General features: G+C 38.7%; 1 protein-coding gene across 2 annotated transcripts in view; it reads right to left on the bottom strand.

The window, feature by feature from the left end:
• CCNY (cyclin Y) overlaps positions 1–20,407 on the bottom strand; it is a 131,130-nt gene that overhangs the window by 18,870 nt on the left and 91,853 nt on the right. For both annotated transcript variants that reach the window (XM_072854652.1, XM_072854653.1), the window contains 4 exons: positions 16,590–16,690; positions 13,041–13,076; positions 9,156–9,213; positions 8,936–9,055 (listed from right to left, as the gene is read on the bottom strand). In XM_072854652.1, coding sequence (XP_072710753.1) covers positions 8,936–9,055; positions 9,156–9,213; positions 13,041–13,076; positions 16,590–16,690 — 315 coding nt within the window. The remainder of the gene's footprint in view (positions 1–8,935; positions 9,056–9,155; positions 9,214–13,040; positions 13,077–16,589; positions 16,691–20,407) is intronic.

Below are 20,407 nucleotides of genomic sequence, written 5' to 3'. Positions count from 1 at the left end.
TATGTGTTCAAGTAAGAGAAGACAGAAAAAGAACAAGACTACTTCTTGCAGCAAACATCTGTAAAAGTTTATCGAGGTTCTCAGCTAATGTGGTAATTCACTGTAACCTAGGACTTGTGTCCCAAAGATACACCTACGCTGTCACATTAGCGTAGTTCTTCAGCTTTCCATCAAGCTCACTCAGTTACACACACAGCCTTCGTTCTAGCTCTCTCTAGCTCTAGTTTGGAGAGAACCAGGGGACTCTGCAGATAGTGAAATTTAGGCAAAGGAAAGGCTGGTACATACTTCAGCTCTCGCCCTACTGATGTAGAGCATCCTCATAACAGCAGTATACACGCAGCCAAGGGAGCTCTGTCTCCCACGCAAATGTGAGAAAGTCCATTATTCCTGACAAGCGGAGCTCTCGACCACTGTTTTCACCTCAGAGCATTTCAATAGACTAGGCCCAGGCCACGGTAGCAGCCCAAGCACCGAGATTTTGACTTTGACGGGACATCAGAGTGCAAAGGAGAGGTAGAGTCTGCCACATGCTTAGCAGCCCGCACTCCTGAAGGGGGATGCTTCTGGCTGCTGCAAAGAGGTGCTGAATCAGTACAGACTTGTGGCACAGGGCCAGGTGGCTCTCAGCCCGTTTGAAGAGGAAGGCTGGTGGATGGGTAGTCACCACGCTACTCATCCCAAACAAACCCGTGGCTGGCTGGTGGGAGACCACCACCTGCTTTTGCTGGCAAAAGCAAGCGAGTCTTCCCACATGCAGGCAGGCATGCTCCACCTCATTAAAAAAAAAAAACAATTAAAAAAAATATCACTGAAAATGTTGACCCTGTAATGGTAAATGTGACATATGGAAATGCCATTTGTATGCAATTACGTCTATACATTGACTAGTGTCTTAAACACAGGGGTAATTTTCTTAAATATGGGTTTTCTATCTAACAGACTTGAGATTCTGTGTGTACTATGCGGTTCAGTATATTTGTATGTTGTAATGAATTTCACTGGCTTAATTTTCAAAAGCAAAACTTTCTACATTTTCTTTAGGACTAGCTGCTGTAAAGTCATATAATAAAGCTGAATTTTAAAAGCTCACTGAGAAAAGAATATTGTAACTTGCATCTCAGAATGCTGGAAGAAATTTACTTATATGTCAAGAGACCAAAAAATGCAAAAGAAACAATGTGAGAAACACTTTTTTTTTTTTTTTTTTAAACAAAAGTCTGAAAATCTGATCTCCTCTGGATTATTTCAGCAGGTGTTCCTTTATAGATGCAAAACTAATACAAGATAAAATGAGCTTTTAGTATATAAAAGACATAAGTTAAAATAAATGCCATGATTTGCCTCCACTCGTTTTTAATAGCTGGATCCATGCTTACGAATGGAACTAAAGCTTAAAACAAATTGAAGCTGTTATACCAATGTTACTTTTCTTCTATTTAATTCATCCTTTGCAGTGCCTCTTCTGAAAGTAAGCTTTTGTGGCTAAACATCTGAGCACTTCTCTACTTAATATTCAAGTGTTGAATTCCATAAAGACAACAGATTTATTTTGCCCTAATTCAACACCTAGTTCTCAAACACTTTAATATCTTCCGAAAGCCATCTTCATCACACCAGTCATTACCCACTTAGTTCTATGACTGTATGTTTATAGATTTTTACAGAATGATAACAAGACTATTTAAATAAAAGATTAAAGTTACTGATGTGACATTAGCAGAAGCTCTCAGTGGCTTCAGTCAAACAACATACCATTCTGAATTTTCCCCAACTTGCAAACAAGTATAACTCAGTGTTAATACCAACAACACTACAGTCTTCAGAACTCATTTGTAAGATAATTCAATTCCTAGCTGAAATGAAAATGCAGTTCCAATCTGGAAAATATCAATGGACTTTGGTCCATCAATACATTTTTACTTACAAACTCAATACCTCGAAGTCTGATGCCTGCATTATTAGTCTACTGTCTTTGGGAATGAACCGCATGTTTTTATACAACTGTCAGTCTAACAAGCTGTGATGGACAACACTTGCACCTCATTGAGACATTTTAATAACTTGAGCCCACTTCAGAAGATACACTGCACAGAGTTAAGATTTCAGAAAAACAATACTGTATTATTATTTTCCATCTCTTCCCACAGACTCGCACCAAGATTTTGCAATGATTGACCTTTACACTTGGAAAGTCACCAAATTATTATTTAATCATAAGTGAAATCAATCGGCTGATTTGCCTTTGTTAAGAATTCATTTATCTGCATTAAAAAGAATTTAATTCTATTAATTAAATAAAATTACCACTCTGTGGTTATAGATAATCCCAAATTGGCTTCGAGTTCAGTGAACTCTGGAGAGGTTCATTAGCTTAGATGCAGCACCACAGGAATGTAGTTAAATGGCTTCCAAAGCCATTTCAAGTCCAGCAGAGGCACAGAACTGATTTGTTTCAGCACATATCTTGAGCTCATAAACCTGCCAGACCCAAAATGACTCCATGCTGAGCTAGTTTGGATGCCTCTGATCTTAACTCTGAGGACCTGGACTGGCAATAGCATGGTGGTGAAGCACTTAGCCATCCATTATCACTACTAGTCCTGGGGAGCTTTTTTTATCCAGACACAGAACTGCAACAAGGCACGAGGCTAACCAGATCAGCACCAGCATCCAAGCTCCAGCAGGGCTACTGCTGAGCCAGAACTAATCCCCGGGTGATTATTTGCAGTTGGGTGAATCCATCCTGGACTTCCCAAGTGTCTGACCACAGCATCCAACATTGTCCCAGTTATCTAGGATGTCCTGCTCCCCATGATCCTGGATAGCAGAGAGTTGGTTACACAACATCACAATCAACAGAACATAAATCCGTTTGAAGAAACTGAAAACTAAAGATAGCACTGAAGAGGTTCAGTTTTAATTAGCGCGAAACAGCATCTCATTTTTTCCATCTCAGAGGACATTATAACATACTTTGTATATTATATAATACTCTCAAGTAGAAAGAAAAGCTAAAATACTGGAGGAGGTTTATTTCCTCCTTTTTTTCCCCTTCAGGAGGATATATACCAAATACAAAAGTGTCAAATAATTTCATTTCAGTATTTCATAATCCAAAGGAACACTCAAATCTTATTAAAACCTTAATATAGGTTTCTTATGCAAGTTTAGTTTCTCTTTGTTACTTCACTTTGAAGCTGTTCAACGTTAACCTCCAATATCCCACTGATACCTCTTATCACACTGGAGTTGCAGCCTAAGCACCCAAAAAACCATAATTCTTTTTTAGGTTTCCCTAAAACAATGCAGCAGGTTTTCTATGGAGGTTATGAAATTTCCATCCTCGGAGAAATTCAGAGGATGAATTCCCTGATCAGCCTGATCCAGCTGGTCGTGCTTTGAACAGAGGCCAGACCAGACGTCACCTCCAGAGGTCCCTTCCAACCTAAATTATTCTGTGATTGTATCTGTCTGCAGTACTAGTTTCCTGTGGTGCAACACAGAGGTCAGAAGTTGGGCATTGCCTCCAAGGAGAATGAGTGGGAGGCTCAGCACACTAAAGAAATGGGCAATCACCAAGGAATGTCACTGACATTACTAGAATAAATCTGAATTTTGAAGCAGCAGCAAGAGCAAAGCATTATCTGTTCTCATGCTGTTTTTATATAGCTTTATATCAAATTCTATCTCTATTTTACCAGTAAAACTCTAGTGGCTTTAATCATTTCTCACTTGATTTACATTGACAGAAAGGAGATGATGTTTTTGGTATTTTAATTACCGTAATTGAGAATCTACAAATGAACATATATTTGCAAAAACCTCATTCCCTCCCTCTCCCATTTAAACTCCATATGAACTCACTAGGTAACCCCCATTATAAATTGCAGGAGCACAGAATAACTACCAAAGACAGTTTCCATCCCAACACATCACGAAGAAATACACAGTTCTCTCTCTCTAATGAGAAAACTTCAGTGTATCACAATGCCTTGAAACTAGAAAGATATTTGTACTGAAAAAATTATAATTGGTAGTGGGTCCCATATAGCCAAATTACGGCTCTAATCCAAGCACTAAATTGCCATATGCTCTGTTCTAAGCAATCAGCCAGTTCCCTACCACAACTCTCCAGAAATAACTGTGCTTTGCAATTGCCCAGCTGGGCACTTAAAATGTTCCACAAAGGTCTGGTGCCATCCATTTGGTGGAAAAGGATCATCGTGGTCCTTGCAAATTCATCCAATTTTTATTTTTGAGACCAAGTGTTGAAAAAGAGTAACAAATGCAGTCACAAAACTCTGACAACATGAACAGCTGCAAAGTACCATTGTAGATATTTATAGGAAGCACTAATGGAACTGAAAGAAAAGTCACATCTCCAGGTTTTCCCCCTAATTTACTCATTTTAAGACAAAGATCTATAATACATATAAAATGCACTCAACCTATTAGGCAACATCGGCTTTCCAGGCTAAAACTCGGATCAGTATTCATTCCTTGCCCATACAGAAGCCCTTAGAGATGCATCAGGAAACAGACACCCATTCTTCAACTGAATGTCCTCTTCTCTTGGGAATTAAAAAACAAAAATCCCTCCCAACCCCCAGCCTGAATGTTCTCTTTTTATGACGTGTATATCCCAGCAGGCCTAAAGCAAGACTTGACTAAGAGACATTTAAGTATTAACCGATAATCATTCATGTGTTGTATGTTAGACCGTAGTCAAAAGATGAGAATAGCCCTAAAACCAGGGACCAGAATCTGAGTCTTCTGCTCCTGCCAGTGTCCGGAGCACAGGTACAAAGCTCCTGTTCCTCTTGCCCTTCTCCAGAGCGTACCCTGACACATGGCCAGCTGCCAAGGGGCTCAGGATCCACAGCACAGGTGGAGAGACCTCCTCTCTGAGCCAGGGAGACCTTCTTCAGATGTGGCAAAGTGGTGGGCTTCAGCCACCTCCTAGGGACTGCCTGAAGCCCAAGACAAAAGGTGGACACCAATACTACTAGATACACACAACTCTTCCCATGGGTTTCCTACACAAGGCGGAGCCCAGCTTCAATGCTTTGCCTTGCTCACCCAACTGCACTCACGATCCCTTATGGTCACTGGATGGAGGGTGACAGCATCAAATCAGGCAATGAACAGTACTCTGCATGGTACTCTGAGGTCTTCGGAGGAACCTGCGTCTTCCATTAGCTGCATAAGGATCGGTAGTTATACTGGACCAGCTGAAAAGTGGGTCTGCTGCAGAACAAGTGTCCCTATGGACTCTGATCACTTTCTTTTGTGTTTTTGTTTTATTTTAAACAAGTATCAGATTTTTGATACTTCAACTGAAATATGGAAAAAAAAAAAAGGTATTTTATCAGCATTTAAAAGTAAGAATATCCCAGTGAAAGGAAATCAATTAAAAGCTTTCTCCTTTCCTCCAAACACACAGAAAACAAAATTCTCCTCAAATACTATAATTTTCACAACACAGTTCAACAATATTCTCTACCTAGTTGCTGAAAATGTGACTGAAGAGTACAATAAGAACTCAGGAACATCTGGCTGGATTAATTAAATCCCTGTTTTTCATAAGGAGAATTTATTCTTAAGTACTTCAAATTTCCCAATATCAAATCCCCTCAGTCACAGTACGTACTTTGTAACATATTTCAAAAGCACACTCCTCTGAACTTCACAGAAATAATTCAGCTCACATGCTGTATGTATTTACGTATCACCGTATCTGATCAGTCTATAGCATATAGACCTAGCATATTTGCCTATTTGCATATTTGCAAATGCAAAATGTATCCTCTCTGAAACTACTACAGACACTGAAGTATATTAAGAGCCTTAGATTTGACCTATTTGCAAAAAACTCAGAAAGTCATGTCAAGGCAAAGCAGAAAACTTGGACCATTCTCCTCTTCAGGTCTAGTTAATAGGATTGTTTTTACAGAACAAAAGAACAAAGCATAAATATTTAATTCTCATGACATGCAAACACTGTATTGTTTTCCTGTTGGTATGGACAATGTTCCTGTTCACATTTTTATTTGCTATCCAATTAGTAGATTAACATAAGTACAACTTGCCACCTCTGCACTTGAGGACATGGTGAAGATGAGACAGGCATTTCTCAGTTTTAGCAAAGGTGGGAATACTCTGGGTTGAGGGAGAAGCACATGTGCATTATTTATCTCACAAAGTCAGGTCACAGAGTATAGCTCAGCTGTGCACTGGGACAAAAAACATTACTTGCAAGACTTTAAATCAGCAACACAATTTTTAAAACTAATTCTATTCCTATGGTATTGTTTTATAAATAAATAATGTGAATTAGTATTTAATTGTTTCAACCTGAGATTTTAATTTTTCACCTACAGTATGGGAAATCTCTTGGCAGCTCTGGAGGCTGTGTGAAAATTAAATTTTTTGTTTAATTATAAATTGGTTTTGCTGTAATAGTGGAGGCTTTAATTGAAATATTTTAATTAAGTGCTTGAAGCAACACAATGCCGGCTTTTTGCTGGAGATTAGCTTATCTAACAGTCTGGAGTTTCACATTTACTCAGCTCCTGTGCTGAACATACAGACTGCTACATAACCAACTGTAACTGCTGCTTCTACCTGGCTAATGGCATGCAAAAAGACAAACAGCAAGTGCATTCACCTACACACCTCAGACCATGTCAGTAATTTGGGCAGTAAAAAGGGGTGGTTAGGACTGTTTAAAAATAATTAGAGTGAGTGAAAGAAAGATAATAGTTGTAGCATCTTGTTTAAAATGTATTGTGATCTCCACAGATATACTTCCTGCCTTCTGGCAACCCTCCCAGGAGGAACAAGTGGCAGACAGGGCTATCAGATTGCTCTCCGACGGACAGCCAGACTATGGGAAAACATAAGCTCCAGCAGGGAATGCTGCTTTCGTCTTCTCCAGACAGGGTATCAAAATTGAAAGCACTTGGAAGGTTCATAAATAGCAACAGCAACACTATCAAGATTTCAGGAGTGTGGGGAGGGGGGAAGGGTTGATTGCTTTTTAACAGATTAATTTCCACATTTGAACATTTCAGAAACAACGCGATCTGTCTCTGGGGCCCCTCCTGATGACACTAACAAATAAAGAAATGGGATCTAGAAGTACAGAGGAAACTGAGAACAGCAGCAGCAGAATTTCATACTTGTAAAACACTATTTATCCAAAAACCCTGAAGCTTTCTGGAAAGAGGGGTCAGGCAGGTGCTATTATCATGAAAACATAGGCAACAATAGCAGAACAGTAATGCTGATCACCTGCACTGAATCCATCCACAAATTGAGAAGTAGGCTATAAAACAGTTTATCTGTTATCATTGTGTTGGGTAAAAAACCCAAGCCACCTAAGCTTTCAAGCACTAACAACTACAGAAACTGCCTCTGCAATATAACAAATGAATTAAAAACATTTATACTTCATTGCAGATTACACTAAAAGAGTTACTTGCAGGGAAACCACATGAGAACCAGAAGAGGCAAGGATGTAGTTACAAATGAAAGATATTGAAATATATGCCTGAGTTAACAAGATTTGTGGGGAATAACTTTCCATGCATTGCAATAACAGGAAGATATTGTTATTTAAAAAAAGCTCTCTTCCCTTCTACTAAACAGTACCCTCATTGGTCAAATAACCTAAGATCAAAGAACAGATAACTACAACAAGGTTCCACTGTATTTGAGAGTAGATTAACTAAACTACACAAGAACATACCAATTCACACAACATATCTTGCCTCCGGCAGAAAACACTTAGGAATAAATGGCAGAAGGACAAGAACTTAGTGCAATTATGTAAAAGAGACAGACAAAATGTAATTTCAGAAAACAAGTAATGGCTGGGTCAAGTAACTAGGTAGAGTAATACTTCAAAATGTAAGGCTGGAGCACTGCAGGGTGTTTCTTGCCCTATTTCTCTCATATTCCTGTTCTGTCCTGGCTAGTACAATTCATTCTGACTGTCTGAAGAAGAAAAGCCTGCCAATTAATCTTAGAAGCCAAGGGAGAGAGATTAACAGAGGAAACTAGTAGGTCTGGGCTTCAAAATCCACCTTTTCCAATTTCCCCTTCTTCCATCTCAAGCGCATAACAAAGCTGTTATGAAACCACATGTTGTAGTGGTAAAAAACCATTTTGTTTTTTTAAAATCTCAGAGTCAAGAACATGGCCAAAATCATGCCTGAAAGCTGAAGAGGCTTGTCAGAGTTGGCAGATAAAAATTTCAGGAAAGTTATGAAATTCTCAGCTGGTGGAGATCACTTTAGCTCCTTTAATCCACATTGCTACACTAATCCACACCAGCTGAAAATATGAACCTTCTTTTGTGTCGTGCTATTTTTAAGTAGCTAAACTTCAGCCTTGAGTACAATTGTTCAATCCTATGACGTGGTCCTGAAAGACAAGTACAGTGCAAGTAAAAAAGAGCCATCACCAACATGTCCCAGTCACTCACCAAATCCTTCACGTGCCCATCAGTTCTTACTAGTGCGATTAAATTACCTACAGCTGTTCCCGAGTCTCTGCTGGGAGCTGCAGTGATACACAGGAAACCCCCCAAAAGTGGAAGCCTTTCTGCTTTTAACATTCCCTCCTGTTCAGACCACTTATGCCACCTGCATTTTCTATTAGTCACCTTAGTGGCCTGTAACATTATCACTCTGTGAGGGCAAGACGTAACCCTGGCTTCTGTGCCGCGTGTTACCCAATCTCTTCTTCCATCACTTACTCTCCACAAGAAAATGAACTGTAGTATCTCTTCCCATCAAGAAATTCCCTTGGTCTCCAGGGTGAGCAACAACTCCATGGTAGCACCTAGATCTATTAAATCATACAAACCCAAGCTTTGGGACCAAAACTGGGTCTGTCAGATGGTTGATGTCATCCCTCAGACACTCACCAGGGTGACAATGGCACATTCAGCAGTCAGCTGAGCAGCACTGAACAACGTCCGAACAAAGCGGTAAATCTGTTTCTGCTCCGGGTCATGTTTGTCATAATCTGGTGGCACTTCGGATTTCTAAGGAAGAAATACTTCCAAATAGGTGACTGAAACAAAACGAAGCAGACAGAAAGAAAGACAGTTCACATGAAAGGGAAGAAGAGGCAGATGAACTTACCGAAAGGGGATGAAGGTTTTCATCAAAAATATCTAAGAGCATTCTTCCGTCTGTGTCCCTAAAAGGTATTAAAACCAAAGTAGCGTCATTATCTGAACACGACAGCAGGCAGCTCTCATAGACACAGGTGTATCATTAAAACTGCGGGGTGCTTAGGAACACTGAGGAGATGTGATTTTCAAATAGAAGTTGGATCTATCCTGCCATAAGATTCATGCGTAATATGAAATCCATATTACAAAGTATGCTGAAATTTTCAGCTTTCAATGCCGAAGACACACAGCTTTTGCACTCTCTACGGTGAGGCTTTTTCACAACCTAAAAGGTACTACTATAAACTTATCATAAAATCAGCTCAGCTTACCCTCCTTTTCTTAACTGTTAATCCTTGCAATCTCTTAACTAATTCCTCCTCCTCCTCCTCTATTGTCAACATCATGAACATTTACAAATAATGCAGCACTATTTTTACAGTTATCCTTTAGTTAATACATACATACTTCACTTTTTATTTCTTTGGAAAACCCTATCCTACTAATGATTTCTGAAAGCAAAAAGGAGTATATACGAAAAAAATTCAGACAAAATAATAGTCTTACTCATTGGTTTTATTCGCTGTTTTGCTCTCAGATCCCTGTTGCTCAAGATTAGTTGATGTAACTTCAGAAGCCTAACATCCAGAATGCAATTTAAGATTTTTGCTGTGTATAATCTTGGCAGACACACGAACAACAACAAAAGCAAGCGGTATAACAGTACCAGTTAGAACTGGACGCTTTCTGGACAGATGCATCCATATCACTTATTACAATCCCATCTTTATTTATAGCATCCCTGGTACTTGGGTCATAGAGTTCTTAAGAGACAAACCACTGAATATGTTCTCTATCTTTACTCAACAGCACGTGTCTCTCAGAGCATGCAAACACAAGTTTTACAGTGGATTCATGTCTACAAAATGTACTTATTAGCAGCTAACATTTAAACCTCAGCATCTGAAGGTGGCATTTTTTCTGCTATAAAGCCTGTTAACACTGGCAATAAACACTTTTTTTTTAAAGGAGTACCTAAATTAAAACAAAAAAGCAGATTGAGATAATTACTAGAAAATTCCTAATCAGCAAGGATTTTAGGCCAGACTCTTTTACCCCTACATAAAAAGGCTAGTATCTTAATGCAGAAGTAGTCTCACTGGAATCATTGATGTGCTACAGTAAACTGTGGCCCTTTGCAATGAGAAGAGAGAAAGAAAGAATTTCCTATTTTACTTCTTCTTGCTGTAGCTGCTGCATGCTATGAAGGCACATTTGATTGCCCTCAAAAAAATCTATTACACACACACACAAAAAAAGGACTTGATAGGTTTTTGTCTTCATTAGAACAAATTCACATTGTTATCTTTCAAAAATGAACCATCTACTAATTTATCTAAGTATTTTTCATGGTTAGTTTGTTGGGGTTTATTTTATTTTATTTATTTATGTAGCAAGTTCACCAATACTTATGCATTCCTCCAAAACCAAGATGGGTGTAGTCTTTTACCACTTGTTGAATACGTAAGCACAACAAAAGCTGCAGAAAGCCAATCAATATAACAATGATAGGAGACACTGGGAAAAGAAGGAATGATAACTAGAATGTTACAATCGAAATGTGGGAAACATATGAAGGAATATTCTGTTTCATCTATAGTTTCTCAAAAAACTGGGATTGGTGAGAGTTTGGAATATTAGAAAGTAGTTAATTTTAAGCCTACTGTGCAGGAGAAAAGGAACAAATAAACATTGTCTGAAAAGAATGCTTCTTTGGCAAAGCAGGTGCTTGGCTCATTTCCTGTCAAAAATCAACCTTCAGTCTATAAAAGAGTAACAGTGGTTTCTTACTCCCCACCCCCCACAATGAACCAAAATCTACCACATACGCCAACAACTTCCTTTCGCCTATAACGGCAGGAAAGAGAACATGTTTTGCTATTGCTGTTTCAGCAGCAAGTACAATGGAATGCTGTTATCACGTTGTCCTTCCGTTCCTAAATCAGAGACAACCGAAGACAGAACAGTCATTTCACATCCTTCGTTTCAGAGTCGTTAGTTGACGTATGCAAGCCTGCTCCAGCATCGCTGCCGACACCATCTGTCCGAGCGCGGCAGAGGGCACAGGTACAACACCCTCCCCGCCCCGGGCAGCTGCAGGAGGGAGAAGCAGCAACCAGTTCCTCCTCAATAAACCACCTCTCCGTCCCAAAAGCGAAAGGGCAGATAGCAACTTCCCCAAGAAGCTAACATTCAGAACTTATTTGTTTTCAAGACACTGACATGGGACTCTTTCTTTTATAAAGGTTTAGCCTCTCTCTTCACTAGTTGTAGATCAAATTCGCATCAAGTTCTGTAAGAGCACGAGTGGGCATATTTTACTGCCGACAGAAATCAGCTCCATGGCAATCGGCACGAAGTGAGTCTGGTGCACTTTGGCCCTGGACTCCTCCTGCCTGACTGTGAGCTCTTACTGAAGTTTCTCACCCTTCATAGTCCCTAATGTGCCCCATTCTCCTGAGCCTTCTACTCAGCTGGCATGATACTTAACAGAGTGCTTAAGAATAACTTATTTCCACAAAACTTTAGAGTCTGATTATCTTTGAGATCTCTATTATTTAATCAAGCGTAGTAAAAATTGACTAGTTTGCCAGGGACGATGGAGGAAAGGGGAAAAAGGGAACCACAGATGGATAAACAAGTAATCCAAGTATGATCACTAACGCCTCATTTCCTGGGAAATGAGGTTAAAAATCTGCAAAAAGATTTCACTCCAACTTTTGCTTTACATATTGCCATGTTTCAGTCCAAGGCCCACTGATGTCTTGGAAAGTCTTCTAAGAGCTTTCAGCAGGGATCAAGCTCTAAGTCTTTCTGCCCTTGTGCACTTCTAAAGGTTTCTCTTTAGATGTCAGCCTTGTTTCAAGAAGTGTGATGGGTTCCAGTGACCTGAAACATGGTCCCGAATGACGTACCAGCTTAACTTTAAACTTATGAGTAATTCCTTTTGTTCTAGTCGGACTTCTTACAGTCCAGAAGAAAAAAACATGTAAGCAGCTTGTTAGATCAAGATCTAAGCCAAGTTCTCTGAAAAGACACATGGAAAAGCCATGGACACAAAAGTCACTTAAAGTATTTATACAATCTCTTCTTAGAGATACCCAGAAATACTATTTTATGCTACTGTGACATATCATGAGAACATGGAATTTAAGATACAAAAAGCACAATTCAACATGAAGAAAGCTAATGTATGTACCAAGTTACTTTTTAGAGAACCTATTTTCTTTTCAATTTTAATCAACTTGACTGAGCAGAGATCTAAAACATACTACACCAGAAGACATAAGCCAGGACTTGCTCTGCTTCTGAGGCATCTTAAATTTCATCTATTCACAATGTCTCTCTTACTGTATAATTAATGTTTTTTATTTCAAAATCCATTAACATTAACTGATCATTGATTTACACAGTTAATTTTATAAAGGTGTAGCCTAAAAAAAAAAAATCTGAAAGACATTATTCGGATTTCTCTATCTGTAATTGCAACATATGCAACAACGCAGAAGAGTCCAGTGCACATAAAACCAAACACTGAATCATCAAAGTTTTTCAATGCTGAACTGTACTTCCAGATTTTTATGGTGTGTAATCCTCTAATTTTTATTTTTCTAAGCAATATAATATATATAAAAAATATAAAAGAATACATTTCTCATTTCTAACATGGGAAATAAGAAAACTACTACCCAAAAACGTTTTGAAAGAAACAGAGCATGGATTTTTAGGGTTTGGGCATTTCATTTGTTTTGATAACAGATATCTTCAGTACAAGATTTCATCATTCACATACCTGTTTTTGATGTGGTAATATATTGCAAGAGCTACACTGTAAAGAGAAATACAGAGTTAATATCTCAGGACTGTCAAATCATATTATTTGTCATATTAACATGCAAATTTAAAACCCAGCACAATGCATGACAAAAAGTACGCTCAACAGACTATTTTCTTCTGTTCGTTGTTAGATACCAGGAGAACTGCTGTAAATAGAAAATTTTGTAATATTTCTTCAGCACACTCCAAGTGCCTCCTTTTCACTAGTAATGAAGTACCTTACAAAAATACTCAGATTCCACATACCAAGTTGCGCATACCTTCCATTTAATGCCCTACTCCACTAAAGTCAATACTAAAACTCCTACTGACTTCCAGGGTTGAAGATAAGGCATCACAGGCATCGCACATTCGCTTTTACTGTTTGCTAATGCTGTCAGGCTAAGATGAAATGTTTTAATTACCGTTGGCTTGTGATTTTATATTTAAATCCCTTAACTTTTGGCTGTCTTTCTATGTAGTTACATACCAGACTCAAATACCAGGCTCCTACAGTTTTATGGCATCAACTTACTTATTTTAACTCTGGGAAGACGACTCCCTGAATAACTTACTGCATTATGCATATCCCATGTTCTCAAGCACACACCTAAGTACCTCTGTTTATATTCTGCACAAAGACAGAATGCATCCTTATATTCACAGAAAGCTAAGATTTTAATTACGTATACAACTAACTGATCTCATTCACATTTGAGACTGAACAAAATTAAGACATGGCTTCTCATGGTTATTCTCCTGTTTCCAACTCATGACTCCAGCTTTATCGAAGGACACATGCTTTACACATGATAGAGCTTTACTGAAGGATTAAGCAGAACCAGCACCCTCCCTACCTGTTCCAGCAGCATAAAACTGAAAGCTAAACAGGAAGGAGGAGGGAGTTCTATTTGTTGACAATGTTTTGTCAGTGATTCACTGTAAGATCCTTACATCTTACACTGACGCAAAATTCCCTTCCTTTTCTTTTCCATAAAAGGCCTTTTAAAAGAGTCAATTGGTTGCTCTGTAATTTTATTCCAGAATTTTTACATGAAAACTGACATACCGTGTGTTAGGAAAACAATACCTTGGAGCTACCCTGTTAGTAGAATTTTAAATTATTTCAGGTTTGGTTGTGGGTTGTTGGGGTTTTGTTTTTTTTTTTTTGAACAGCCATGTAGTGGAAAATATTATTTCTTAGTTGAAAGTAAATATATTTTACTAACTTTGTATGAGCATTATAGCTTTCACCTGACTGCATTAGAAGTTTTTAGATCATAAATGCTTTTTAAATTTTATTTTTTTCTGTATCTACATATTTAAGGAATTAAGAAATACTGTGTACTGTGGACATTTAAAGGACACAGTCCTCACTGAACACAAAAAGTACATTGATGAATGAATTTAATTTGACTGAAACCTATTCACAAAATGAATTAGTCCTAAAATTTAATTTTAAATTATGCCCCTAGGAACACACTTGCAGCTCCAGTTCACTTTATGAAAGCCGATACAAGAATCTATGTGCAGAGATCTGCTTGGTGCCCATATGGTTGCTTTTGTAACAAGATGTCAAATTAAGTTTAGGAAAATATTTACTATTTAGAAACCTATACCAGAATCTGAAGGTCTTTCAGAGCTGTAATAGATTAACTCAGATCCAAGTTTCATTCTGCTTTTCATAGCCTGGTTCAGCTAGCACTCCGTGTGCAGGAAAAAAGCTTCTGAAGCTTTCCATCCCCCTACCCTGGCCACCCCACCAATGCTGCAGATCTCCAGTAGATGCGCCAATACTTTAAACACACCGGTGCATAACATGACCCAGAAGAAATAAATGAGCTGGCCGAAATACATCCCTCATAGATTTACCTATGTGCAATAGTCATTTACCTGCAGAGACTGCCAGGATGGGGGCAAGCAATGAAGTTGTACTACAAAAGCAATAATCCTTAAATCTGTTAAATGTGCAGGCAGACAGGAGAGAAGAGGAGGAAAAGGTTCCTCACCCAGAGGCCTCATGTGCCAGAGTCCAACTTCTCACCCCACATAACCCTTTTTCAAACCCTCTGACCCCTTGCAGCTTCCAGCCCTTCCCATGCCGGCAGCCTGGCCCCAGCCCTGCACAACTCCGGCTCGTCCAGCCTGATGCCCACCCTCTCCTCCCTGCGGCTCTGCCCCCCGCCACGCACCCCAGGTCTCTCCCAGATGTCACCACCTTGCTCCCCCCAGCTCGTCTTTCTGTCTCCTCTGTCACAAGGCGGCTGCTGGCCACCGTGGCCCGCTGAAAATGCTTCTCGGCTGCTGCGGCCAACCGAACCCATCTCTTCTTTCCACCAGCAGTCTCCGTTCTGATGCAAAAAGGGACCCAAAACCCACCCAAAAGGCTGCACTTACAAAGATCTGCATGCAAAGGACTTTAGAGCAGAAGACTATGGGATTCCAGGAGGGAAAAAAAAACCCCTCAAAAACAAAAACCTTTTTCCAGTGTTCATCTGAATTATTTTTAAGTTACTAATTAAAGAAACTTGAGGAAAAGCAAGACTATATTTCAGGCAGAATTAGCTGATGAGGAATTAGGTGTCAGTCTGACTGCAAATCCCTTCTCCACTCCTGTCTTTTGTCCTTAAACGGAAAAATTAAGAACATGTTTTAATGACCACCAACACTACAAACTCCTTTGGACATGTTAGTCTGAATATATTTGTCTCTCTTGTAAGTATCTCTGTAGCACAGATTTTGCCTTAATACATTTTTGCATTTGAGTACACCAAGGCAACCATCCTACAAACAACTCAAGAGAGTATATCAGCAATCATAATAAACAAACAGCATAAAATGCCTGAGCATTTGTTCTCTCATTTTTTCCCTTTGCTGTACAAAATGTAAAGAACAATACTCTATAAATATCAATTTAATTCCTTTCCAAATGTAAAAAGGCACCAGTGAAACCTGAAATGATCATCTGAGACGTCACCCAAGGGTGAGCGCATGTGCGCACCACATACAAAGCTCCCCACTGCTGTGCAATAAACTGCCTGTGCCCTTGTACTCAATAAGGAAATGAATCTGGAGACAATTACTTTCCATTTCAAACAGAAAACGTGAAGGAAAGCTTAGCAAATGAGCATTTTCTCATGGACAGAAAAGAGCTCTTCAATTTCAGATAATTCAAAAATTCTGAGTAAACAAACACCCAAGTAAGTTTTGAGGACTCATCCAAAACAAGTATCCAGTTGAAGGCGGAAGCACAAGGATTTCAGCTGCTGTAGTCTCAGATCCTTAATTGCTGCTTTCTGTTGAGATATGCAGTATTGGGAGTTTGATTCTGCACCGACCTAAAGTAAGAGTAATACCCTTTGCTCACCCTATTCACTGCCTCTGGAGCATGATTGGTTTAATAAATTTACCACTTCAAAAACCAAAACCATTGAAGGTGGCTTACTAATGGTTCAGGAATATGTATTCATAAATACATATCTACAACGTAGGTTCTAGGAAAAAAAAAAAAAAATTTAAAACCCACCATTTGATGGTATACTTGAGGTTTGGTTGGCTGACTGTGCTGTCATCCAGGAAAATAGTGGAGCAGGAACTGTACTTCCTTCTCAACTGCCCAGGAGGATGCTATGAAAAACATGCAGAAGAACAATGGCAATTATGTAATACCAAAGCATTTTTCTGAGGAGATGTAAGAATTTAGAAAAAACAAACTTCCGTCTCTCACAATGACGCACACAGTAATGTGATCATGTTTTGAAGCAGTACAGAAAGTTCAGAAATAATTACCAGTGCAAAAGTCACAACAATCCCTGCCTGAGCCTTGACTAAAGCTTTCAAGTCCCAATCTCCCTGCTGTCCCTCCTTCCCCAAAACCATGCAAAACTTTGTGTGTAGAATTACTCAAATACATACATACATTTGGAAAGCAAAGACAAACAAGACCTATGTTTCTGTTCTCATTCCGAAAGAGTAAGTGGAAGAGTGAAAAAGAAATAGTGTTAACAATGAAGACTGATTTAGAAACAGATACAAAACCATGCTTGAAGAGAAGAGAATTAAAAAAATAAAAAACCAAACCCTAACAGAATGAAGTAGGGGAAAGAGGTCTTTACAGTAAAACTACTAAAACCTCTAAAAATTAATAGGGAAAATTCAGAACAATTAATTCATCAAGAATAGACTATTAGAGAGGAAGAAAATTGATCAAAGGATGTAAGAGAAAATGGGTATGCAAATAAAAAAGAAACAGATCTCTTTAATAGAAAAAGTTTTCAACAGATTTAAATCCTATTTCTGCACTACCATAGGAAAACATTGCAAAGCTCAGCCACAGAATGACCTTTGACAACACTACTTATTTCTGAAGATTTTTTGTTGAGAAGGCTTCTCCTTCAGCTGTTTAGAGCAGCCAGCACTCCACTGGTCTAAAGAGAATAGTTTCATCATATCAGCTAATAGCTATCACAGTCATTAATGCTCTTTGATTTTATCCTTGCTTATTCTACCTACATGAGTGAATAAATTGACCAAGAACCTGTGTCAGGAAAGTTAAGACCACTCAAATTACATGTTTAACTTACAACAGAATAGATTTAAAATTCAGTTGGTACATCCACATGACAATTTTAATTTGCCTTACAATGAATGTTGTTTCCAGCATTTCAGTGGAGAGACCAATGTCAATACCACTGGTGGAATCCACAGACATTTTAGAAGCTCAGAGCAACAGAGGACCAGGCTACAGTCCTGTGACTCCTACCTCAACACATCCTCCCCTGCCTTATTTCCAAAACAGATAGTATTTCAAGTGCCAGCACTCCGTCATCTCACTAACGTTTCATTTTCCATAGGCAGCAGACTTCATAGCAGCATTCATTAGATACAGAACAGACAGACTCCTGGTATAACCTACATGCATCTGAGTCATCTTTCTGTTTTTTTCCAGCTATGAGCAAAAGAGCATTCAAAGTCTTCCATTAACTGAAGAAAATAATTTTCTGAAGCTGTTGCAATTGTAGAAACATTATGCTGAAATGATTTCACAGTTCACCAACAAATTCTGTGAAGGTCCTCCACTTGACCAATAAACTTGTAGGCTGAACTGCTGTTCTTGGAAATGAAAAAGTTTACTGAAAAAATGAAAAATATTATCCCCTCTCAAAAATTCTCCAGGAGTTTGGAAAGGTACTTTGTAATACTTTGGAAGTTCACAATCCATCCACCTTCCAAGCTATTATATATGTTAAGCAAGGCAACAAACAGAAAATTTAGAAGCACTGGAAGCATTAATGCCGTAAAACATATGAACTAGCATTGATGTATACAGAGAGAATGACTAGGGGACTGGTGACTTATAGCTTTTATTCTACCACAGCTTAGTTCAAATTTCTGGATTAGACTGCTGAGTACCTTCTGAAGGCATGATAAAGTCAAAGCAACTTAAATACAACTGAAAATGAGACTGTTTAGTGGTTGCAAAAAAGGGAGAGGTACAGACATTTCAGCATCATTTAAAAAAAAAAAAGCACATGGGAAGTTTTAATTCTACATTTTAAGTATCGACATGTTTTAAAGGTTTAGATAGAATTTAAGATATATGGACTGAATTCATTCAAGGCAAGCATGAGTAAAAAACAGAAAACAACTCTGTAGCAACACCACTATCAGATTTAAATTTTCATATGTAAACAGCACTCCAACATTGGATACATGTCAATAATTAGAGCCATGCACCTTATTTCTGAAACTACCACATCACAGAACTCTCCGTGGTTTTCAGCCCACATCATACTTCGTTAGGCTTAGAACTTTTCACACTTCAGAAAAATATGTGGTGTCTCATGCCTCACTTTCTGTTCATAACAACTTGGCAGGAAGGGGTACCTCTCCCAGTCTGAAAAATGGTGCCAAGTGTAAACCTACTATCTTGGGTATATATACACATTTGTGCCATGTGAATAACTAACCTATCGGTAGATCAACATTCCCAGCTTCTACTCTGATGTCCAACTTCAGCTATATGGTATGCCAGGTAACAGATTTTCTACCTTTTCCAAATTACTGGAAAACACCCTCAGTTTCATATTCTAGCTTGACTAAGCTGGAAGACATCTCAAGTCCCACAGTTCAGTCAAACAGGCTTTTCTGAACCTCTATAAAATGCTGCAAGTGAACCTTCTCCATCCTTGCAAAGGACAAAAGAGGTTACTGAGCACCACCTCAGTATTCAGCACTGTCCTATACAGAAACCCTCTTCTGTGCCCATTTCAATGGAATAAGTCCATCCAAAACTGTACAAGAGCTTAATGCCTTCACATTTCAAAACTATCACCCCTGACCACAAAAATCTTCCATTTAGACAAGTCAGAGAGGCTCTGAGAAAGAATATAGAGCCTTTGAAGAAATTAGCCAAGCCCTCTATCATTAATGGGATCCTTCTCAGGTTCTGTCCCACCATTAAGGCTGACATGGGGGAAAGAAAGGACCGGTACAGCTCCTTTTGTAAATCTTCATACGCAAACATTACAGTGAATACAGGACACGTGGAGCCTTGACAATCTCTGCTATTACAAATATTTACAAATTAAAAACACCTCATTGACATGAAGTGGGATTCACTTTAAATGTACTTTAACTTGCAGTAGTAATATTTTTGTACCCAAGCTGAGATTCAGTAGATGTCATGCTTCTCAACTTCAGCAAGACTTTTGACTTCATCTCATGTAAAATTCCCAAAGGGCAGAACAAGGAAAACATGGTAGGTAAAAACTACTTGGAAAACTATACTCTGGTTACCCAAGGATCACTTTCAAGTTGGAAGGCTGAAGTAAGGGACCTTCCACACAGGTCTGTCTACTCAATATAAAATATTGAGCAATAACTTTGACAACAGAATCAAGGTATTCTTTACTGTATTTGCAGCTGGCATTAACTTGTAGAGGACTAAAAAAATTTATTAGAAAACAAGGTTACAATCCAGAACAATCTTGACAAATTTGTGAATTGGTCTGCACGAAAATATATCCCTGCAATGCATTAAGAACAGATGCAAGGCTGTACACTTAGAGAAGAACCACCTGTCTAAATATAATATGGCAAGCAACTGTCAAGGCTGTCATCAAAAGGATGTGCAGATCACATGACAACAAATTAACTCTTTCATAAAAATGGAAAATATCATACAGGCTTTATAAATAGAGTTACCATGTATACAACAGGATGGAGCACCCTTCCACTCTGCTCAGCTGGAATATTATGTCTTGTTTTGACCACCGTATTTCAAGAAAGATGAATCGATTTCAGAGCATCAAGAGGAGAGAGCAGCAAGATTAAACAGAGGTT

This window comes from Ciconia boyciana, chromosome 2 (genome assembly GCF_034638445.1).
Source record: "Ciconia boyciana chromosome 2, ASM3463844v1, whole genome shotgun sequence".
Lineage (NCBI taxonomy): Eukaryota > Metazoa > Chordata > Aves > Ciconiiformes > Ciconiidae > Ciconia > Ciconia boyciana.
This window is presented reverse-complemented; position numbering and strand designations above follow the sequence as displayed.